Below are 25,363 nucleotides of genomic sequence, written 5' to 3'. Positions count from 1 at the left end.
ATCATGAAAGTTTATTTTGAACTTGACTGTCCCTTTAAAGGGACACTGAACCCAATTTTTTTCTTTTGTGATTCATATAGAGCAAGCAATTGTAAGCAACTTTCTAATTTACTCCTATTATCAATTTTTCTTTGTTATCTTGCTTTCTTTATTTAAAAAAGAAGACATCTAAGCTAAGGACCCAGCCAATTTGTGGTTCAGAACCATGGACAGCACTTGTTTATTGGTGCTGTCCAATCAGCAAGGACAACCCAGGTTGTTCACCAAAAATGGGCCAGCATCTAAACTTAAATTCTTGCTTTTCAAATATAGATACCAAGAGAATAAAGAATATTTGACAATAGGAGTAAATTAGAAAGATGCTTAAAATTGCATGCTCTATCTGAATCATGAAAGAAAAAATTTGGGTACAGTGTCCCTTTAAGTATTGTGCTTTCTCTGTTAATGCTTTTAAAAACATGGCATTAAAGAGATAGTTAACTTATAAGATTGTATTATAAGATGTTATGCGTAGTTAAAAAAAACTTGGTGCAAAGTAATTTTATTATTTATTTTGTCCCCTTTGCCTTTAATTTAAAATGTCTCTATAAAGAAATGGGGCAGCCATGTTTGAACTTAGGTTTGCCCTTATGTATCTTTCCTGCTGATGTAATTTAATGACAGATAAAAACAAGTAATAAATGAGTTTGTCCAAACAAGGCTGTGTGGAACATAGAATTATCTAAAAAGGTTTCCACACAGCCTTGTTTGCACAGAGATATCTAGAAAATTAGTTCAAACATGGCAGCACTCATTACTTTATAGAAACTTAAAGGGACACTAAACCCAAATTTTTTCTTTCGTGATTCAGATAGAGCATGCAATTTTAAGCAACTTTCTAATTTACTCCTATTATCAATGTTTCTTTGTTCTCTTGCTATCTTTATTTGAAAAATAAGGCATCTACTGTAAGCTAAGGAGCCAGCCAATTTTTAGTTTAGGACCCTGGACAGCACTTATTTATTGGTGGGTGAATATATCCACCAATCAGCAAGAACAACCCAGGTTGTTCACAAAAAATGGGCCGACATCTAAACTTACATTCTTGCTTTTCAAATAAAGATACCAAGAGAATTAAGAAAATTTGATAATTTGAAAGTTGCTTAAAATTGCATGCTCTATCTGAATCACAAAATAAAAAATGTGGGTTCAGTGTCCCTTTAAGTACTTTATAGAAACTAAACATTAACACTTATGTTTTCATTACTTAAAAACCTATAATAATTGTAAAAATTATAACTACATATTATTCAAAGGATAATCGTGGCTTTGAATTCATCATAATGTCTAACGATTTTCACTTTCAAATACACCTTAAAGGGACATGAAACACGTTTTTTTTAGGATTAAGATAAATCATACATTTTTAAACATCTTTTCATTTTATTTCTCTTATCAATTTTGCTTAATTTTTATGGCATCAATGTACTGCTAAGAGCTAGCTGAACGCATTGGTAAGCCAATTACAAAAGGCATATATGTACAGCCCCCAATAAGCAGCTAGGTCCCAGATCCTGAGCCTACCTAGGTATGCTTTTCCACAAATTATAACAAGAGAACAAAGCAAATTAGATAATAGAAGTAAATAGTAAAGTTGTTTAAAATTGTATGCGCTATCTGAATGATAAAAGAAAAATTGGGGGGTTTACTGCACTTTAAAATACTATAGAAATACTAGGGCCGGATTTAACAAGCAGCCGATGATGCTGAACCCGCCCGAAGTTTCCGGCTCGTTCATAAGACTGCTGCTCCTTAACTTCTCCGCCACCCTTTAGGGGGTGGACTGCAATCATCCCGATCAGATCCGATCGGGATGATTGACACACCCTCTAGAGGCCGTAAATGTGCAGAGGGTGGCATTGCACAAGCATTTAACAAGAAATGCTTGTGCAATGTTAAATGCCGACATCGTGTGCTGTCGGCATTTAGTGATGCCGGGCGGACATGATCCGCTACAGCAATTCATGTCTGCCTGGCACTTCATAAATTGGCCCCATTGACGGAAGTTGAATCAAGGCTTAAAGGAATATGCAACCCATTTAGATAGAGCATAGCATTTGAAAACAACTTTTCAGTGGACTTCTCTTATCAAAGTTGCTTCATTCTTTTAGTATCCTTTGCTGAAAAGCAGCAATATATCAAGGGGAGCTAGCTGAATAGATCAGGTAAGCCAATGACAAGAGGCATAAATGTGCAGCCACCAATCAACAACTATTGCTCCCACTAGTGCATTGCATAGATCATGAGCATAGCTCGGTATGCTTTTCAACAAAGAATACAAAGAGTACAAAGTCAATTAGATAATAAAAGTAATATTGGAAATTTGTTTGAAATTGTTTGCTCTATCTGAAACATGAAAGAAACATTTTGGGTTTCATGTTCCTTTAGTTTAATAAATAAATTTGGAACAAAGGGTTGATAAGAAAAAAAAGTTTGAGATATCGGGGATGTGGTAAGATATATAACAAAGGTATTCGGAAGGTAAAAGGTACAGGAATGTGTTTGTGAGTAAATGCTTATGTGTTAAGTCTAATATTTGCAATTAAATTAACAACCCAGATGTGCAGCTAGTGCTGCTGATAGGATTGATGGTGGGTTCTGCTTGTGCACCATTGATCCTAAGTGGCACTTCTACTGTGTGTTTAACCCCTTTACCGGGATTAAAACACAGTTGAGCAGGGTCGAAAGCATTAAAATGACATGCTCTAACGGATTAAGTATTCAATTTTTCTGACTATTATGGCCCTTTAAACACTTGATTTTTGCTTTTGACTTATAACCTAAACCTTTTGTGTTCTCTTGGTTACATGTGTTATTAATGTTTCAGACTCTCTTTCCAATATATTGTTCTACTTTGTGTATCATGTTATATTTCAAATTGATCTATGTTATTTTTGGCTTCATAAATAAGTTAATATACCTATGATCAAACACATTAGCATTTTATTTTTCTTTCTTCTTTTTTGCACAAATTACTGAACCATCCTCTCAAGTGAGCTATGAGCTAATGTACTCACAGTCAGCTACCACATTTTAAATGTTACATTGAGAAGTTCAATAGTTCATCATGTGGTAGGAAATTTAGTAAATTGATATATAATAGATACAAATATATCGATCTAAATATTCCGTTTTGAATATTGCCTAATTAGAATACTAGAGAGCATTAGAAATACTTTTGCAAATATATTGATGGACATTTTTTCTAATTCAAATATTACATTTAACAAAGAGCATTAGAAATGCTATTACAAATATAACAATTCCTTTTTTTCTAATTCGGATACTGCATAATTCGTTTTGAAATATTCAGTATTCCAAATAGAAAAATGTTGAATCAAATATTACATTTAAAGATAGCATAAGAAATACCATTGCATTAAATTAATGTTAGAATTTTGTACAAACATTCCAAATTCAAACAATCAAACTAATGTGTTAAAAGTTGTTTAGCTTTTTTGAATGGTGCAAAACACTTGAGCACCCCTACAATTAATGCAATCTGGTTGTAAAGTCATTCTTAACAACCAACTGTTTAAAGTTGATGCAATGGGGCTGATTTATCAACTTGCGAACGGAAATGATTCGCTATAGCGAATCATGTCCGCCCAACATCAATAAATGCCGACAGCATACACTGTCAGCATTTATCATTGCACAAGCATTTCTTGTGAACTGCTTGTGCAATGTAGCCCCCTGTACATTTGCAGCCAATCGGCCACTAGCAGGGGGTGTCAATTATCCCGATTGTTTCTGATCGGGATGATTGCTGTCCGCCACCTCAGAGGTGGCGGATGAGTTAATAAGCAGCGGTCTTACAACCGCTGCTTCTTAACTTAAGTTTCTGGTGAGTCGGAAACTTCGGGGGTAGATTGCAGCATCCGTTGCTTGAAAAATCTACCCCAATGTCTTGTGTCATCAATTGAAGTCAAGTTGCATGTCAGTTAAACTTAGATAAATTCTACCTTGGTAAAAGTTATTTTTCATCAAATCTCCTTTCAATGAACAGGTTGACTTTTAGCGAAACCTGATTCTGCCTACGTTGCATTGGCTTCATCCCATTTTTTTTGCATCTGCCTTTATTTATTTTAATGCCAGCTGTATAGTGGGGGATTAGTGAATAGACATGATTATGTTTTATCTCAAATTATGAATTAGTAACTAAACGATTTGTGAGTATAATTTATACCTGGACTTATACAGGGCCAGATCACGAGTGTTGCATTAACAATTATGAGCATGTTTGCGCATGTCGTGTTTACCATTTGTATTAAAAGTTGAAAGTAAACATGATCGCTTGAGCACAATTTACGTTAGAATGATTACAGCCTCCTCAGAGCTCTGGTTAACTGTTTCGCCAAACAAAAAAGTGTCATAAAACACATATACATAACAAATACATAAAGTGCAGTTACACTCATAATAATACTATCTAAAAAAATATTGAAAAAAAATATTGCACAAAAAAGTTATTAGGACTCAAAATTATTTAGAGCCTTTTTCAGTCAAGTAGATGAAATCATGTAAAATTATATTTATGCAATATTCATGATATTTATTAAAGTGTTATAGTGTGTATTTACTGTAAATATTGCACATTCCAATGTTCTTTACATAGTAGAATATGTCATATGTACAGCTATTCCTATATATATATATATATATATATATATATATATATATATATATATATATATATATATATATATATATATAATAGATAATCCTATATATATCTGTATACCCTCAGATATATGTAGAAATATGTATTTATAAATAAATAGAACATATTCTGTTATGTAATGTGACAAGGCAGTTGCCAGTGCACTCAGATAATCAGTCAGGACAGCTAGTAGTTGCAGAATTTCAGTCTTTTTATTATAACAAAAATATTGTGGGTTTACTGTCCCTTTAAATTGCAACAAAACAAATGAAAAAATGACAAACATCAAAATAAAAACCTACTCCCTTCTTAGGAAGCTAACTAAAGAGTTCAGCAGAGCTAACTACAAGAACCCTGGTCAGCGACCCTGCACCAGAGTTTAAATAAACAGTTCGAATCCAATAAAGTTAGTATAGCTCTCTCTTCTTGCCAGATTACTGTGGTTTTGTAAACTGCAGGACTCTCCCATTCCTGTCTCTCTGGGCTTCAGCTGCTCACTGAGAGAGAGAGAGACTGCCTCACACAGACCTGTATAAAAAGCACCTCACTAATTACATTCACTACAGGTGTGTGTGGGCTCAGGGAGAAGGTTAACTATTTCCTTACAGAGGAAAAACAGCTGTCTCTAATCTCCTGCTTACGTAAACCCCATCTTTCACCCTGTCACACATCCTCCTCCCCAGTGGAACACCATCAAGTGGAGCGGCCATTTCTGAAAGTACATGCACTCGAGAAAGTGCATCAGCATTTACATGGAGTAGACCTGCCCTATGCTCCACCACAAAATTGATTGGTTGCAAAGACAAAAACCATCTGGTAACCTTTGAATTTTTGTCCTTGTTGGCATGCATCCACTTCAGAGGAGCATGATCCGTGACTAGGGTGAAACGTCTACCTAGCAAATAGTATTTAAGTGTTTCTAATGCCCACTTAAATGCCAAGCATTCTTTTTCCACTGTAGCATAACGCTGTTCCCTGAGTAACCTTTTCCTACTTAAATACAATACTGGATGTTCCTCCTTATTCACATACTGAGTAAGCACTGCCCCCAGACCAACTTCAGAGGCATCCGTCTGCAGGAAAAACTCTTTGTCAAAATCAGGGGCTAACAGTACAGGATGGCTACACAGCGCTGAGCGTAAATCTACAAAGGACTTTTCTGCCTCACTATTCCATTTCACAACATCTGGACTTTTAGACTTGATAAGGTCAGTAAGAGGAGCAGCCCTAGTGGCAAAGTGGGGAATGAATCATCAGTAATACCCAACAATGCCTAGAAAGGTTCTAATTTGCTTTTTCAGAAGAAATCTGGGCTAATTTTGTATGGCTTCTTTCCATTCATTGAGGAGATATATATGAAAAATCTGTTCTTTTCTTCTGTGTCCTGGCTGACTAATCTTATAATTTACAGGTCCTACCTTTTCTAGGACTTCCTAGGGGCCCTGCCAATGTGCCAAGAGTTTAATCTCTGCTGTGGGCACTAAGATCATCACCCTGTTCCCAGGCTAAAATTGCCTAAAAGTAGCACTCCGGTCATATTTAAACTTCTGGGCCCCTTGAGCTTTTTCCATATACTGGCGAACCAAGGGTATAACCTGAGATATACGCTCCCTTATTTTATACAAATGTTGAAGCACTTTAGACCCTGGAACTCCCTGTTCTTCCCAAACTTCTTTAAAAACATCTAGTAAACCCCAAGGATGTCTGCCGTATAATAGCTTGAATGGAGAATAACCAGTCGAACTTTGGGGAACCTCTCAAATTTCAAACAATAAGTAAGGAAGGAACAAGTCCCAGTCCCTTCTATCCTTACTAACCACTTTTCTCAACATTCCTTTTAGGGTTCAATTAAATCTCTCCACAAGACCATTAGTCTGTGGGTGATAAACCAAGGTTCTTAATGTTTGAATCTTTAACAGCTGGCACATCTCCTTCATAAGTCGGGAGACAAAAGAAGAACCTTGATCAGTCAGTATTTCTTTTGGGATGCCTACTCGTGAAAGCACCTGAGCTAACTCTTTCTCTATGTTTTTGATAGTTGCCTGACGTAAGGGTACAGCTTTAGGATAACAGGTGGCATAATCAAGTATTACCAAAATATATTGGTGACCCCTAGCAGATTTTTCGAATGGACCCACTAAATCAATACCAATCCTCTCAAATGGAGCATCAATTATTGGGAGCGGTACCAGTGGTGCCCTTAGTTTAGGTTTTGGGACTATCAGTTAACACTCAGGACAAGTGGCACAAAACCTTTTTACATCCTCATAAACCCTTGGCCAATAGAACCATTTTAGTACCCGTTCCTGTGTTTTTTCAACCCCCAGGTGTCACTGTCCTCCCAAAAGATGTGAGTGTGCTAAATCCAGTACTTTTCAGGTGTGAGATGAGGGTACCACTAACTGCTCAACCTTTTGCCCCTCTTCCTTGGTCATTTGATAAAGAAGGTCATTTTTAAGGATAAAACAGGGGAAAGTGTTTCAAGGTTGACTACCAACTGGTACCCCATTTACTTCTACTACCCGACTTCGGGCATTTTGTAGTAAGGGATAATTTGCCTGATTGGGCCCAAAAGAACTACTAGAAGCATCATCCTGCCCATGGGCATTATACACAGGTTCATTCCCTTGCTCGGGTTCAGGTTCCTTTTGACCTCTTGTTAGCTCCTCTTCTGTAACCTGAGTAGCTGCCCCTTTATTACACCGTTTTCCCCGCCCATTCCACAAGACCTCACATAATGCTTTATTAAACCTATCCTTATTTTCTCAGCGTTCTCGCCGAGTTTTGTGGAGTTTTGGGTTTTCTAGAAATAAGTCAGAATGAGTAAATGGAAATACATCATGGGGACTTTCAGTAACCACTTCAGGCTCTACTTCTCTCAAAGACACCTGGGATTGTATCAACGCTTGAAACCCAGGAAAAGCTCTGCCTATAACTAAAGGATAGGGCAATTTTGGCACAACCATGGCCACAGCATTTTCCCTCTTGTCTAACACAGTTACTTCTATCCTGGCTGTAGGATAATTCACAGTGCACCCATGTATAGAAAAGTTCCCCGACTGCATCATTTAAAAAAAAATTATATTTCTTAATTAGGTTCCCTGACACCAATGTTACTGCACTACCAGAGTCCACTAAAGCAATAGTTTTAGATCCATTGACAAGAGCAGTTATTCGGAAAGGTTGCACACTTTCCCCCATGCCTGACAAGCATATGAGTCCACAAAAATCCTTTGGGTCTTCCCCAAGTCCGCATTGCATGGGTTCTGGGAGATTAGGGCACCTTGCCTTCACATGTCCTTTCTCTCCACATTCAAAACAGGTTACAGAGGTTTTCCTGAAATCGATCTGTTTTGCGTCATCATGGATCTCAAACTTTGCTTTCCAGGGACGAGGACTCATTCCAGGCTGGACTTCCTCATCCTCCATCTTAGCCCTATACCTTTGGGACTTAGTAGATTGTTTAGTTGTCTGGTAGGACCCACCACAAGTGGCAGTCTTAGATACCCCAGGAGAAACTTTGAGAAGGTATTTGGCAGACAGGTATTTCTTGACCTATGTCACCATGGCATTATAAGTAGTGGGGTTGTTATGTGCGACCCATTCACAGGACCCTCGGGGCAGTTCCCACAAAAAACGGTCAAGTACGAGGTTTTCCAAAATTTGTTCCGGTCCCTGAGTCTCTGGTTTCAGCCAATTTTGTGCCAAATGTCTCAAATCAAACATCTGAGTCCGTGGGGGCTTTCCTTCATCATATCGCCAGTTGTGGAAACATTGTGTTCTCACAGTAGTAGTAACTCCCATTCTGGCTAGAATTTCTGCTTTTAGATGGCAGTAATCAGTTGCATCTTCCTCCTTAAGGTTGTAGTATGCTTTTTGGGCTTCTCCCAGCAGAAAAGTAGAGAATATTCCAGCCCATTGTTCCTGGGGCCAGGCCTCCCTAATTGCAGTGCGTTCAAAGGTAAGGAGATATGCTTCCACGTCATCTCCTGGAGTCATTTTCTGAAGGCAACCACTTGCCTGTATTCTGTCTGAAATACTAGCTTGCACAGGAACTCATGGAACCAAAAGTCTCTGGCTTATCTCTTTAAGAATTTCTCTGTCACTTCTTTGTGCCTCCAACACCATTGCAAGCTGTGTAGCCAGCAAGTGATTGCATTCCTGCTTTGTCTGATTAGTCTCCTGCTGGACTGTTGTAGCATGTAGGAGGGCTCTTACAACATCTCCCATATTTGCAAAGTCTGTAGTAATTGCAATAGGTTCTGCCCCTTTAAGGGATTGACAAAGTGCACTCCTAGTCACTCCAATCCCACTTCTGACACCACATGTGACAAGGCAGTTGCCAGTGCACTTAGATAATCAGTCAGGACAGCTAGTAGTTGCAGAATTTCAGCCTTTTTAATATAACAAAAATATTGTGGGTTTACTGTCCCTTTAAATTGCAACAAAACAAATGAAAAACTGGCAAACATCAAAATAAAAACCTACTCCCTTCTTAGGAGGCTAACTAAAGAGTTCAGCAGAGCTAACTACAAGAACCCTAGCCAGCGACTCTGCCCAGAGTTTAAATAAACAGTTCAAATCCAATAAAGTTTGTATAGCTCTCTCTTCTTACCAGATTACTGTGGTTTTGTAAACTGCAGGACTCTCCCATTCCTATCTCTCTGGGCTTCCGCTGCTCACTGAGAGAGAGAGAGATTGCCTCACACAGACCTGTATAAAAAGCAACTCACTAATTACATTCACTACAGGTGTGTGGGCTCAAGGAGAAGGTTAACCATTTCCTTACAGAGGAAAAACAGCTCTCTCTAATCTCCTGCTTATGTAAACCCCATATTTCACCCTGTCACAGTAAAGAACATTGGAATGTGAAATATTCATATTTTCATGTTGGGTTAGCCCACTTGATAATATGCTATCAGGTTTGTGCGCGAGTAGGGTGTTAGGTTTTCCTTTCCACTTTTTTTGCTCCATTGCCTTCTATGGGGGAATACATTATCACAAACGAAGTTAGGCTTCTTAGGCGCATTGGGTTAGCCCGTGAGTGAAAAACAGTTTACTCTCAACTTAATGTTTGCAAAAAACTTACTTCTTTGTAGAATCAGGATGTAGATGTTTTATATATTGTTATTAGTCAAGTAATGTTTTTTTATAGTATAATTTAATACAATTATGTTACATTCACTTTATTGGCCTAGATTCTATAAACAGTGTTTGCAAAACCAATATATTGCTTAAAAATTTGATGCAGCTTTAAACCCTCGAAAATTGTGGCATTAATAAATTAAGGCCAGTCAATTCTGCAACCATTAACTTCTTGCAGCATAGAATGAGTTATAGGGGTAGATTTACCAAGCAGCGGATGCTTCAATCTACCTCCGAAGTTTTCGGCTCGCCGGAAGCTTAAGTTAAGAAGCAGTGGTCATAAGACCGCAGCTCCTTAACTCATCCGTAATATCGATATCAGCATTTAGCAATACAGGCTGGCCATGATTCACTATAGCGAGAGAAATCTACCCTTTAGTGTTAAGTATATGGCATTACAAAAGGGCATACAAAACCTTACAAAAAAATAATAATAATATTTAAAAAATAATGCATCTTGTATAAATAAATCTAAGCTGCATATGCACTAAAGAAACTGTAAAAAAAAAACGGGAAAAAAAGTAAAAAGAAAAAATAGAAGACCGTCAGCTTTCAAATTGCAAGACATGACCGCAAGATTAAATATTTCCCAAAGGCAAACAGGTCTTTTTTTTTTTAATTCTGCATGCTGAGTCAAGGTTCAGATTAGGCCTAAAGAACACAATGAAACATCCTAAATTGCTCATGAGCAACCTCTCAATGGCATTGGATTGGTTTCTAAGACACCTTTCATTCTATCAAGGGACATAATTTTACCCTAATAGAACAGCCATGTAAATATTTTATGATTACAAACATTTAAATAACCCTTTTTTTGCAAACATGTTGTAATTATTGTTTTTTTTACATTGCTACTGGTTCTCGCTTGCTGTGTGCAATATCACGGCAGGAAAGCAGATTAACAAAACATTAGAAGATAAAGGTACAGTAAAGATGAATGACTTTTGGACATAATCTCACTGTATTAACAAGGCCCCTTAGCAGACTAATGAATGTCTATGAGTGGTTAGCCCATTGTATATTATTACATTTTATGTGGATGGATTTTGACTATTTTTATCTGGTGCAAATACCTAGTTAATTAGATTAAAGAAGATTGTACATCAGTTCAGTATTTCTTGTTTTATATGTTATGTCATACCATGAGGTTTGTTGCTGGTATGGGCTCTCATTGGTTACCTTTGGGTTTACAATTACTTGGTGGCCACTGTATGACGTCTAGTGCAAGTTTACCTAATGTGGGCCCCTCCTAACTTTAAGCTGTGTGTATGGATTTGTTTAAAACTGACCCTGTGTTTTTTTCTGTTTTTATTATGCTTTTCTGATTCCTTTATCTGAGTCTGATCTAATATGTGCCTTTTAGAAAACTGCTCCATCTTGATCACTTGCTGCCTTCATATGACCCTGTTTCTTCCTGAACTAGGAATATAAGAGAAAAAAAATAGTATGGGGTCTTTTTCATGAATATATAAATAATGAGAGAAACATATATAGATACTATTATCCAATAGAAGAACAGGCACAAATTCTTAATTAATATTACATATTTATTAAGCACCAGCATTTTTCATAAATTAACAAAACTCCTATATGTCTACAACAATATAATTTAGCATCAAATATTCCAAGACATATTATTATTATTTTATTATTATAATTGAATTATTATAGTTTAATATGTTGCATTATTTATGTGCAAACTATCATATTAAGCTAAGAAAAAAACCTCACTTTTTATAAGCAGACTGCCTAAATTTTCATGCTCCTCACTTTTCTCATGATTCTATATATAAAACAATATATGTAACACCTAATTTATAATTCAAGATTGTATTCAACAAAACTATTAGATCATTTAATATTAATCTTTGAGAGTCTATTTAAGCTTGTCGTCATTTTAATTTTATATATTCTGCATGTGATTACATTTGTGCTTTAAAAGACCCATGAGAAAATGAAACTATTCAGCTGTCATCCCAAACTCCCCAATGTTATTAATAGAAAAATTGGTATAATTTTGTGTAACTACAATACTGGAATGACACCAACAGACATGAATACATTAAACACATGGACATGGATGATAGTAGAGCTATTGTTCTCTGCAAACAAAAATCTCAGTATCACTCAGCTGAAGCATTATTGCAACAGTGTGCACATATATATATACAGTATATATGTATATATTATATATATATATATATATATATATATATATATATATTTATCTATCTATTAATATATATATATATATATATACACACAGAGAATAAATGGGATCCAGCACTCACTTTCCAAGTATAACTGCCGGGTGCACTTCAAAATAAATGCATATAATAATTCCAGTCAGGAAGGCACTCTCCCTTTTTAACCTGTCACTTTAAAAAAGTGACAGCTTAAAAACGGAGAGTGCCTTCCTGACTGGAATTATATATATATATATATATATATATATATATATATATGTATATACTGTATATGTATATATATATATATATATATATATATATATATATATAGTCCATAGGATAGAAGTGACAGCACCACAGCAGGATCTGGTGACTATTCTTTTTATTAGAGACTATAAGACCTCAAAACAGTGCAATGTTTTGGACCTACATGGTCCTTAATCATGATGAGGTCTTATATCCTCTAATAAAAAGAACTGTCACATAGATCCTGCTGTGGTGCTGTCACTTCTATCCTATGGACTGTGTTGTTTGGAGGAAACAGATACTCCATTGTGACTGGCACGCATAAAAGGTTTTGTTTGGGTGCTGGGCCCCTACCTGTATTTATATATATAGATATTCTGATTACATAAGGAGGTCAAATAGAAAGATATAGCTGTTTATTTTCCTGACTAACTTCTGGGTATTTATAACCAAGCTCGTTGATCAGCTGCAGCTGGTGATTTATTCATGTAGGAGAATTGGGGAAAACCTCTGGCAAACAGATGACAAAGCTATCACTATTAGTATATTCAGACAAAGACCTAGACACAATGAGGCCTAGTTATCAACGTGTCTACTTACCTGCCTTCGCCGGCCCAATACGCCCGCCTAAGCTCGCCTACCATCGCCGCCGCGGACCTGAAAAATCTCGCCAAAGTTATCAAAAAAACTGTCAAAAGCCGCACACCAAGTACTGGGCGATGAGCAGCGGACTGTGATAGTTATCACTCATCCGATCTCGCTGCTCTTCTGCTTTTTGACAGCTTTATTGACAAGCTGTCACTAAGCACTCACACTAACTATACTGTTCTACCCCCTATACCAGCGCCCCCGGAGCTCCCCGCAACTAAATAAAGTTATTAACCCCTAAACCGCCGCTCCCGGACACCGCCGCAACTATAATAAATGTATTAACCCCTAAACCGCCACTCCCGGACCCCGCCGCCACCTATATTAAACTTATTAACCCCTATCCTGCCCCCCTACACCGTCGCCACCTATAATAAATTTATTAACCCCTATCCTGCCCCCCCTATACCGCCGCCACCTATAATAAATTTATTAACCCCTATCCTGCCGATCCCGTACCCCGCCGCAACTAAATAAATGTATTAACCCCTAAACCGCTGCTCCCGGACCCCGCCGCCACCTATATTAAACTTATTAACCCCTATCCTGCCCTTCCTACACCGTCGCCACCTATAATAAATTTATTAACCCCTATCCTGCCCCCCCTATACCGCCGCCACCTATAATAAATGTATTAACCCCTATCCTGCCCCCCCTATACCGCCGCAACCTATAATACATTTATTAACCCCTATCCTGCCCCCCCTACACCGCCGCCACTATAATAAAATTATTAACCCCTAAACCTAAGTCTAACCCTAACTTAAATATTAATTAAATACATCTAAATAAATTTAACTCTTATTAAATTAATTATTCCTATTTAAAACTAAATACTTACCTTTATAATAAACCCTAATATAGCTACAATATAACTAATAATTATATTGTAGCTATTTTAGGATTTATTTTTATTTTACAGGCAAATTTCAATTTATTTTAACTAGGTACAATAGCTATTAAATAGTTATTAACTATTTAATAGCTACCTAGTTAAAATAAAGAGAAATTTACCTGTAAAATAAACACTACACTACACTATACTTAAATAAATTATTCCTATTTAAAACTAAATACTTACCTGTAAAATAAACCCTAAGATAGCTACAATGTAATTAATAATTACATTGTAGCTATTTTAGGATTTATAGTGATTTTACAGGTAACTTTGTATTTATTTTAGCTAGTTAGAATAGTTATTAAATAGTTATTAACTATTTAATAACTACCTAGCTAAAAGAAATACAAAATTACCTGTAAAATAAATCCTAACCTAAGTTACAATTAAACCTAACACTACACTATCAATAAATTAATTAAATAAATTAGCTACAAATAACTACAATTAAATACAATTAAATAAACTAACTAAAGTACAAAAAATAAAAAAGCTAAGTAACAAAAAAATAAAAAAAATAAGTTACAAACATTTCAAATATATTACAACAATTTTAAGCTACTTACACCTAATCTAAGCCCCCTAATAAAATAACAAATCCCCCAAAATAAAAAAAATGCCCTACCCTATTCTACATTAAAAAGTTAACAGCTCAATTACCTTACCAGCCCTTAAAAGGGCCTTTTGCGGGGCATGCCCCAAAGAAAACAGCTCTTTTGCCTGTAAAATAAAAATACAACCCCCCCACATTACAACCCACCACCCACACACCCCTACTCTAACCCAAACCCCCCTTAAATAAACCTAACACTACCCCCCTGAAGATCATCCTACCTTTAGCCGTCTTCAGCCAGCCGACCACCGATGGAACCGAAGAGGAGATCCGGAGCGGCAGAAGTCATCATCCAAGGGGCGCTGAAGAAGTCTTCCATCCGACTGAAGTCATCATCCAAGGGGCGCTGAAGAAGTCTTCCATCCGATTGAAGTCATCATCCAGGCGGCGTCTTCAATCTTCATCCATCCGGAGCAGAGCGGAGTCATCTTCAGACGAGCCTACGCGGAGCCATCTTCTTCCACCGACGACTGAACGACGAATGACGGTTCCTTTAAGTGACGTCATCCAAGATGGTGTCCCTCGAATTCCGATTGGCTGATAGGATTCTATCAGCCAATCGGAATTAAGGTAGGAAAAATCTGATTGGCTGATCCAATCAGCCAATCAGATTGAAGTTCAATCCGATTGGCTGATCCAATCAACCAATCAGATTGAGCTTGCATTCTATTGGCTGTCCCGATCAGCCAATAGAATGCAAGCTCAATCTGATTGGCTGATTGGATCAGCCAATCAGATTTTTCCTACCTTAATTCCGATTGGCTGATAGAATCCTATCAGCCAATCAGAATTCGAGGGACGCCATCTTTGATGACGTCACTTAAAGGAACCGTCATTCGTCGTTCAGTCGTCGGTGGAAGAAGATGGCTCCGCGTAGGCTCGTCTGAAGATGGCTCCACTCCGGATGGATGAAGATTGAAGACGCCACCTGGATGATGACTTCAATCGAATGGAAGACTTCTTCAGCGCCCCTTGGATGATGACTTGTGCCGCTCCGGATCTTCTTTTCGGTTCCATCGGTGGTCGGCTGGCTGAAGACGGCAAAAGGTAGGATGATCTTCAGGGGGGTAGTGTTAGGTTTATTTAAGGGGGGTTTGGGTTAGAGTAGGCATATGTGGGTGGTGGATTTTAATGTTGGGGGGGTTGTATTTTTATTTTACAGGCAAAAGAGCTGTTTTCTTTGGGGCATGCCCGCAAAAGGCCCTTTTAAGGGCTGGTAAGGTAATTGAGCTGTTAACTTTTAATGTAGAATAGGGTAGGGTATTTTTTATTTTGGGGGATTTGTTATTTTATTAGGGGGCTTAGATTAGTTGTAAGTAGCTTAAAATTGTTGTAATATTTTTGAAATGTTTGTAACTTAGCTTTTTTATTTTTTGTACTTTAGTTAGTTTATTTAATTGTATTTAATTGTAGTTATTTGTAGGTAATTTATTTAATTAATTTAATGATAGTGTAGTGTTAGGTTAGGATTTATTTTATAGGTAATTTTGTATTTCTTTTAGCTAGGTAGTTATTAAATAGTTAATTACTATTCTAACTAGCTAAAATAAATACAAAGTTACCTTTAAAATAAAAATAAATCCTAAGATAGCTACAATGTAATTATTAATTACATTGTAGCTATCTTAGGGTTTATTTTACAGGTAAGTATTTAGTTTTAAATAGGATTAATTTAGTTAATAAGAGTTATAATATTTAGATTTATTTAATTAATATTTAAGTTAAGTGGGTGTTAGGGTTAGACTTAGGTTTAGGGGTTAATAAATTTATTAGAGGTTGCGGCGGTGTAGGGGGGGGCAGGATAGGGGTTAATAAATTTAATATAGGTGGAGCAGCGGTTTAGGGGTTAATACATTTATTATAGTTGCGGCGGTGTCCGGGAGCGGCGGTTTAGGGGTTAATAACTTAATTTAGTTGCGGCGGTGTAGGGGGAGGACAGATTAGGGGTTAATATGTATAATGTAGCTTGCGGTGGGCTCCGGGAGTGGCGGTTTAGGGGGTAATACATTTATTTAGTTGCAGTGGTGTAGGGGGTGTTAGGTGTAGACAGCTCCCATAGGAATCAATGGGATGTCGGGCAGCAGCGAACATGAACTTTCGCTATAGTCAGACTCCCATTGATTCCTATGGGATCCGCCGCCTCCAGGGTGGCGGTTTGAAATCCAGGTACGCTGGGCCGGAAAAGTGCCGAGCGTACCTGCTAGTTTTTTGATAACTAGCAAAAGTAGTCAGATTGTGCCGAACTTGTGTGCGGAACATCTGGAGTGACGTAAGAATCGATCTGTGTCGGACTGAGTCCGGCGGATCGAAGCTTATGTCACTAAATTCTACTTTTGCCGGTGTGTAGGGCTTGATAACTTAGGCGAATCAGCCTCGCCACAAATATGCTGCGGAATTCCAGCGTATTTGAGGTTGACGGCTTGATAACTAGGCCTCAATAAATCCAGTTCTCAAAACTAATATCTCGAGAAGAAATTGTGAAATCAATGAGGAAAGGGTAAAAGGGGCTTATTAACTAAATCTGATCTTTTTTAAATTATATAAAAAATATACAAAAACTCTAAAAGTAACACAATCACCAAGGAAAAACTATTAACCAACGGGATTTAACTCCCTAACATAACCTCACTTCGCTCAGAGTAAGGAAAGAGAAAATGGTCATTGTTGGGCCCTAATATGCCACCACAAAAAAAGGGATTAAAGTTAAGTTAAGGATATGTTACAATTGGCGAGACTTCACCAATTTTCTGGCCAACAGCTGGAAATGTCAGCTTTAGGGAACATCTCCACAGCAGTACACTATCCAAAAAATAATGTAAAATGGAAAAAATGTATTATAGCTATGCATTTTGTCCAATACACAGGCCTTTCTTAAGAAACAAAATCTTTCAAAAGTGGCTAAAACACTGCTAGAAATTAAAATAAGCCTAGTGACTATTACTAATAGGACACATATACAATTGGTCTTGTGCCTCATAAAAAAATATATATATATATATATATATATCCCCCCAAAAAATGTGAAGTTGTAATTATCCAATTGGACTTGTGCCTCATAAAAAAAATGAATATTCATATTCTTTATGTTATGCTCATTGATTTTATCATTCCATTTTCTTGATGCAGTTATGCATGATCATTTTTTTTAGATTGATATCTATATTTATATACTGCTTTCCTTTAAAGATCAGTTTGTATTGCATGTGAACTACTAGATTTATCATTACAAATTTGTTATATTTGGCCAACATATAATGGGCACAAACTATATTTTGGGAATAATTCTTATGAAGTAATATAACATAGTAGATGCATTTGAAAAAAAGACAGAAGTCCATCAAATTCCACTTAAACAATTCTTAATATACTTACAAAAAAAGCTTCAGTTGACTTTTACTTCTCTATTCCTCATTCTAAAGGATTAGAGGCTTTGAGGTTTACACTATGCATCTGATCTACAGGAATACATTATACAGGTAGCACATTTTTTGCTTACACATAATTATTTTTCTTTTGAGGGGGAGTTCTATCTCCAGAGATGTGGGACCGCCATGGGAGCTAAATTTGTTCCTTCTTACGCCAACCTGTTTCTAGGTTGGTGGGAGCGGTCCCACATCTATGGAGATACCAACCCCTTCAGGGAAAATATAATTTTTTATCGTCGATTTATTGATGTCCTCTTACTGATTTGGCAGGGGTCTGATACACTGATAGTATCATTCTTGGAGTATCTAAATAGCAACAATTGTGGTCTTGAATTTATTTTTGAGATGAACAAAACCAAAACTAATTTTTTGGATCTGACATTAATTGGGGAAAATTATGGCAGGGTTGTTACTGAGGTTTATAGAAAACTGATTGCAGGTAACACACTCCTACATGAAAAAAGTTGCCACCCATGAAATTATGCTGTAGCTAAGGGACAATTCATCAGATTGAAACAAAATTGTACATCTGATGAAGCATTTGCGAAATAGTCCCTGAATCTAAGAAACTGTTTGCAACAGAGAGGCTATTTCCCACATGTAATCTTTAGAGCGAAGAAAGAAACAAAAATGCTCAATAGAAAACATCTCTTAGCTGACAGAATGAATCATACTGAAAAGCATTCAGTTACATTTGTCACCACATATAGTGATCAGTATCCAGCGATTTGCAATATTATAAAAAAAAATTCAAATGTTAGCCGCTGATGATGGTTTAACTAAATGTGTCAACCCCACAGCTCCCTAACCCTAACAGAGCTGTGGGGTCTTGGTTATCCCATAGAGGTATGTTTAGATGTGGTAGCAATAGGTGCCGCCCATGTGATTCGGTTATAATATCTGACACATTCAAATCTGAAACCAAAAGCACACAATACCAAATTCAATCTTGCCTTAATTGCACTTATACCTTTGTTTTCTACCTGTTAACTTGCACCCAGTGTAAACTTCAATACGTAGGGTTAACCACACGAGATATTAGATCTAGAATATGCAAACATTTATCTACCATTAGTGTTGGTAGACTGCTTTGGTTCAACATTTTAGTGCAGATCCATGAGGGATCAGATCATACTCTGAGATAGCAAGCAATTGAGAGAGTATTCCCCCAGAAAAGAGGGGGTGACAAGACTAAACTTTTATAAAAAAAATAGAAATGTTCTGGATATTTACACTCCAGACTAGAGCTCCATTAGGCTTTAACTCAGAGTATGATCTGATCAACTATTGGGAGTGATACCCTTATTCTCTCTGATCCTTCTTTTCACATATCTGTGCATATATTTTATAGTCCATACTGTTTATATAGTTTTGACAATGTATACAAGTGTATCATTGAGAGGTCTCTCTCCTAAAACTCTTCTGCAGTGTAATAATGTGGCAAATTTCAGCCTTCTTACGTGTATACAATGTTGCATTCATGAATACATAAGTATCTACATACACATATTTATATATACATATGTTTGTGCATTGTTATGCATTCTCATTTTGTATCAACTTGCATTATTATAACTGCAGTTTGATTGTATTTTTTTGAAAATATATTTTTTCATTTGTGTTTGTCCTCCCCAACATTATGTCTTACACTATATCCAAGGGGTTTTGTGATGTATAACTTTATTGCAGGTTTTGCAAGAGTTAACAAATTTTTAACTATTGGACACTCCCCTAGTTTGTTCTTAACCTATTAAACATCAGGGTGTTCCCTTTTTAAAGGCTGTAGGTTTCCTATAGTCCTTAGCTATGATTAAGGCTTGTAGAACAGAAACATGTTAGCTGTCATCTAGGGACTGCTGTCTTAACTTGTTCTTTTGGAGATGGCCTTCGTTTTCCTCTTAAATTTTGTAACAAATAAATGGAAATTTTAAATTGCCAGTCTTTGTCAAACTTTTCGTTTTTGACCTTAAATTAATCCCATTTAAAATGTGACCCATTTAACACAAGCAATCATATCCCTGAATTCTGTATCTAAACAATTTTTAAATGTGTCTAAGGTACATTTAGTACCTCCTCAGGTAATGAGTTCCCTAATACTATTGCTCTTACAGTGAAAAAAAGTTTATGTTGTTGGAGATTAAATCTCCTTTCCTACAGCCTTAAATTGTGACTTCTTGTCAGAAACAATTTTCTTGGAATAAACAGAGCTTCTGCCATCTTTGTATATGGGCTTTGGGTATATTTATATAAAGCAATCATGTCGCCTCTCAAGTGCCTTTTTTTCTAGAGAAAACAGACCCAATTTGGCTAACTTTTCCCCATAGCTTAAATTTGCCATTCCCCTTATAAGCTTTGTGGCCCTTCGCTGAACTTTTTCTAAGTCTACAATGTCTTTTTTTGAGATTGGTCCCCAGAACTGCACTCCATACTCAAGGTGAGGTCTTACCAGGGATTTATATTGTGACAGAATTATGCTTTCCTCCCTTGCATCAATGCCTCTTTTAATACATGCTAGTATCTTATTAGTCTTAGAAGCTGATGCCCTGCATTGTGCACCCATCTTTAGCTTGTTATCTATTACCACTCCCAAATCCCTTTCCTCTTCTGTTTGGCTGAGTTTAGACCCATTTAAATAATACATTGCCTGCTTACTATTACTTCCAAAATGTAGAACCTTGCATTTTCCAGTATTCAATCTCATTTTCCATTTACCTGCCCATAATTCTAATTTTTGTAGATCCCCTTGTAAAGCAAGTTCATCCTGCCCTGATCTAATGAACTTACACAACTTTGTATCATCGGCAAAAATAGAGATGTTGCTATTTAATCCTTGCTCCAAGTCATTATAACAAATATTAAAAAGAACAGGGCCCAGTACTGATCCCTGGGGGACTTCACTAATTACCTTTGTCCATTCTCAGTATGATACGTTTACTACTACTTTTTGCTCCCTGTCTTTTATCCAGTTATTTATCCATGAGCTAACATTTTCAGCTTTTCCCAATCCCTTCATTTTGTACATGAATCTCTTATGTGGCACTGTATCAAACAGTTTTGCAAAATCCAAGTATATCACATCAACTGATTCCCTTTTAAGTATAAAAGCTTGAGTAAGTACTCACTCTTGGTCCTTCCTTTCCCGGCAATCCTGGAGGACCAGGTGGGCCAGCAGGTCCCTGTAAAAGAAAATAGATATTTTCTCAAAATTGCATTGAATTACAAGAATAGTAAACAACTGCAATATATTAAATAGCATAAATAATATTAATATGAGTGTTTAATTGATCACTTAATTGAGAAAATAGGAAATTTCGCAACTTTTAGAGTTTTCTTAATGTAAATGAAATAATTAAATTATTTACTACTTTTCTCTAGGAAAACAAATAGATGTACAACTGGAAAAAAGGCTGAAAATCTTAATTTGAGATTATTATTTTTTGCGGAGGTGGGTGTCTATTTTGCATTCCATTTAAGGGAGGGCTTCAACTGCACTGCAAAGTTAAACGTTGACATGAACATGCATTTTTTGCCATTTCATTTTACCATTGTTTAAAAGATAAATGACAAAATTTACAGCCAAGATGCATAAAAATCTGTATTAGTGAAAGCTTCAATTTATCAGTTGGAATACCGTATAGCTATTTTAAATATTAACTATATTAACTTAAGATGAACATTAACCTGTAAAACTCATCATAATAGCCAACAATTATATATGGTATTAGATAAACTGCACAACACTTCTTCAGTTCAAATTCATTTGACGTACTTATTGGACATTTGGTTAATCTTAGAAACAGTTGAAATATGTTCACTAATGAGCACTCATGCATATGATTTTCCCCAAGGGTTTATTGTTTTTTTCTGTGCTTTATTCATGCACTGAAAATATTTTTAATTCGCCTAGATTATGAGTTTTGCGTTATGAGCGGCTCGCTACTAACTTGTAAGTTATATCCATCGCTCACCTCCCTATAGCGCTGCTATTACAGGTTTGCAAAAACCCGGCGTTAGCAGGCAATATGGCAGCGATGAGCTCCATTGAGCTCCATACCGCACCCAAATACCAGCGCTGCTTTGAGCTGGTTTTACGTGCTCATACATGATTTCCCCATAGACATCAATGGGGAGAGCCAGCTAAAAAAAGCCTAACACCTGCAATAAAGGAGCGTAAAGCTCCGTAACGCAGCCCCATTGATTCCTATGGGGAAAGAAAATTTATGTTTAAACCTAACACCCTAACATAAACCCGAGTCTAAACACCCCTAATCTGCCGCCCCCAAAATCTCTGACACCTATATTACACTTATTAACCCCTAATCTGCCGCCCCCGACATTGCCACCACCTACCTACACTTATTAACCCCTAATCTGCCGCCCCCCAATGTTGCCGCCACTATACTAAAGTTATTAACCCCTAAACCTAACCCTAAGTCTAACCCTAACCCTAACGTAACCCTAACCCTAACACCCCTACTTTAATATAATTAAAATAAATCTAAATAAAAATTACTATCATTAACTAAATAATTCCTATTTAAAACTAAGCACTTACCTGTAAAATAAACCCTAAGCTAGCTACAATATTACTAATAGTTACATTGTAGCTATCTTAGGTTTTATTTTTATTTCACAGCTAAGTTTGTATTTATTTTAACTAGGTAGACTAGTTAGTAAATAGCTAACTATTTACTAACTACCTAGTTAAAATAAATACAAACTTACCTGTAAAATAAAACCTAACCTGCCTTACACTAACACCTAACATTACACTACAATTAAATCAATTACATTTATTAAATACAATTAACTAAATTACAAACAAACACTAAATTACACAAAATAAAAAAGAAATTATCAAATATTTATACTAATTACACCTAATCTAATAGCCCTATCAAAATAAAAAAGTCCCCCCCTCGAAAATAAAAAAACCCTAGCCTACACTAAACTGCCAATGGCCCTTAAAAGGGCCTTTTGCAGGGCATTGCCCCAAAGAAATCAGCTCTTTTACCTGTAAAAAAAAATATAAACAACCCCCCAACAGTAAAACCTACCACCCACAAAACCAAACCCCACAAATAAAATCCTATCTAAAAACCTGAGCTCCCCATTGCCCTGAAAAGGGCATTTGGATGGGCATTGACCTTAAAAGGGCATTTAGCTCTATTGCAGCCCAAAGCCCTAACCTAAAAATAAAACCCACCCAATACACCCTTAAAAAATCCTAACACTAACCCCCGAAGAACCACTTACTGGGAGAAGTCTTCATCCAAGCGGCAAGATGTCCTCAACGAAGCCAGCAGAAGTGGTCCTCCAGACGGGCAGAAGTGGTCCTCCAGATGGGCAGAAGTCTTCATCCAGATGGCATCTTCTATCTTCATCCTTCCGACGCAGAGAGCGGGTCCATCTTCAAGACATCCGGCGCGGAGCATCCTCTTCCAACGACGACTACCCGACGAATGAAGGTACCTTTAAGTGATGTCATCCAAGATGGCGTCCCTTGGATTCTGACTGGCTGATAGAATTCTATCAGCCAATCGGAATTAAGGTTGAAAAAATTCTATTGGCAATCAGCCAATAGCATTCTATTGGCTGTTCCAATCAATCTTAATTCCAATTGGCTGATAGAATTCTATCAGCCAATCGGAATCTAAGGGATGCCATCTTGGATAACGTCACTTAAAGGTACCTTCATTCCAGAAGAATACCTTGATTGAAGAGGATGCTCCGCGCTGAATGTCTTGAAGATGGAGCCGCTCCACGTCGGAAGGATGAAGATAGAAGATGCCGTCTGTATGAAGACATCTGCCCGTCTGGAGGACCACTTCTGCTGGCTTCATTGAGGACATCTTGCCGCTTGGATGAAGACTCCTCCCGGTAAGTGGGGGTTAGTGTTAGGATTTTTTAAGGGTGTATTGGGTGGGTTTTATTTTTAGGTTAGGACTTTGGGCTGCAATAGAGCTAAATGCCCTTTTAAGGGCAATGCCCATCCAAATGCCCTTTCCAGGGCAATGGGGAGCTTAAGTTTTTTTAGTTAGGGTTTTATTTGTGGGGTTGGTTGTTTGGGTGGTGGGTTTTACTGTTGGGGGGTTGTTTGTATTTCTTTTTCAGGTAAAAGAGCCGATTTCTTTATTGCAATGCTCCGCAAAAGGCCCTTTTAAGGGCTATTGGTAGTTTAGCTTAGGCTAGGGTTTTTTATTTTGGGGGGTCTTTTTTAATTTGATAGGGCTATTAGATTAGGTGTAATTGGTTTAAATATCTTGTAATTTGTTTTTTTATTTTCTGTAATTTAGTGTTTTTTTTGTAATTTAGCTAATTTTATTTAATTTATTTAATTTTATTTCATTTATGTAATTTAATTGTAGGGTTAGGTTAGGTGTTAGTGTAACTTATGTTAGGTTTTATTTTACAGGGAAATTTGTATTTATTTTAGATAGGTAGTTATTAAATAGTTAATAACTATTTAGTAACTATTCTACCTAGTTAAAATAAATACAAACTTGCCTGCAAAATAAAAATAAACCCTAAGCTAGATACAATGTAACTATTGGTTATATTATAGCTAGCTTAGGGTTTATTTTATAGGTAAGTATTTAGTTTTAAATAGGAATAATTTAGGTAATGATAGGAATTTTATTTAGATCTATTTAAATTATATTTAAGTTAGGGGGTGTTAGGGTTAGGGTTAGACTTATGTTTAAAGGGTTAATAAATTTAGAATAGTGGTGGCGACATTGGGGATGGCAGATTAGGGGTTAATAAATGTAGGTAGGTGGCAGCGATGTTGGGGGCAGCAGATTAGGGGTTAATAGGTATAATGTAGGTGGCGGCGATGTCCGGAGCGGCATATTAGGGGTTAATAAGTATAATGTAGGTGGCGGCGATGTTAGGGGCGGCAGATTATGGGTTAATAAATATAATGTAGGTGGCGGCGATGTTAGGGGCGGCAGATTAGAGGTTAATAATAATAACTAGTGTTTGCGTGGTGGGAGTGGGGCGGTTCAGGGGTTAATATGTTTATTATAGTGGCGGCAATGTCGGGAGCGGCAGATTAGGGGTTAATAATTTTATTTTAGTGTTTGTGATGTGGGAGGGCCTCGGTTTAGGGGTTAATAAGTTGTTTATGGGTGTTAGTGTACTTTTTAGCACTTTAGTTATGAGTTTTATGCTACAGCTTTGTAGTGTAAAACTCATAACTACTGTCTTTAAAATGCGTTGGGAATCTTGGCGGTAGAGGGTGTACCACTCACTTTTTGGCCTCCCAGGACAAACTTGTAATACTGGTGCTATGCAAGTCCCATTGAAAAAAGACTTTACGAAATTTACGTAAGTTGATATACGTTAAGGCCAAAAAAGTGTGCGGTGCCCCTAAGCCTGCAAGACTCGTAATAGCAGCGGGCGTAAAAAAGCAGCTTTAGGACCTGTTAACGCTGCTTTTTCAGATTACCTCAAAACTCATAATCTAGCTATTAGTTTCTAGTTGCTGCCTTTTTG

General features: G+C 36.9%; 1 protein-coding gene across 4 annotated transcripts in view; it reads right to left on the bottom strand.

The window, feature by feature from the left end:
- COL19A1 (collagen type XIX alpha 1 chain) overlaps positions 1-25,363 on the bottom strand; it is a 1,696,717-nt gene that overhangs the window by 779,980 nt on the left and 891,374 nt on the right. For all 4 annotated transcript variants that reach the window (XM_053710417.1, XM_053710419.1, XM_053710420.1 and 1 more), the window contains exon 17: positions 20,989-21,042. In XM_053710417.1, the coding sequence (XP_053566392.1) occupies positions 20,989-21,042 (54 nt within the window). The remainder of the gene's footprint in view (positions 1-20,988; positions 21,043-25,363) is intronic.

The sequence above is a fragment of the Bombina bombina genome, chromosome 4 (assembly GCF_027579735.1).
Source record: "Bombina bombina isolate aBomBom1 chromosome 4, aBomBom1.pri, whole genome shotgun sequence".
NCBI lineage: Eukaryota > Metazoa > Chordata > Amphibia > Anura > Bombinatoridae > Bombina > Bombina bombina.
The sequence above is the reverse complement of the archived record's forward strand: the minus strand, read 5'-3'. Positions and strand labels throughout refer to the sequence as shown.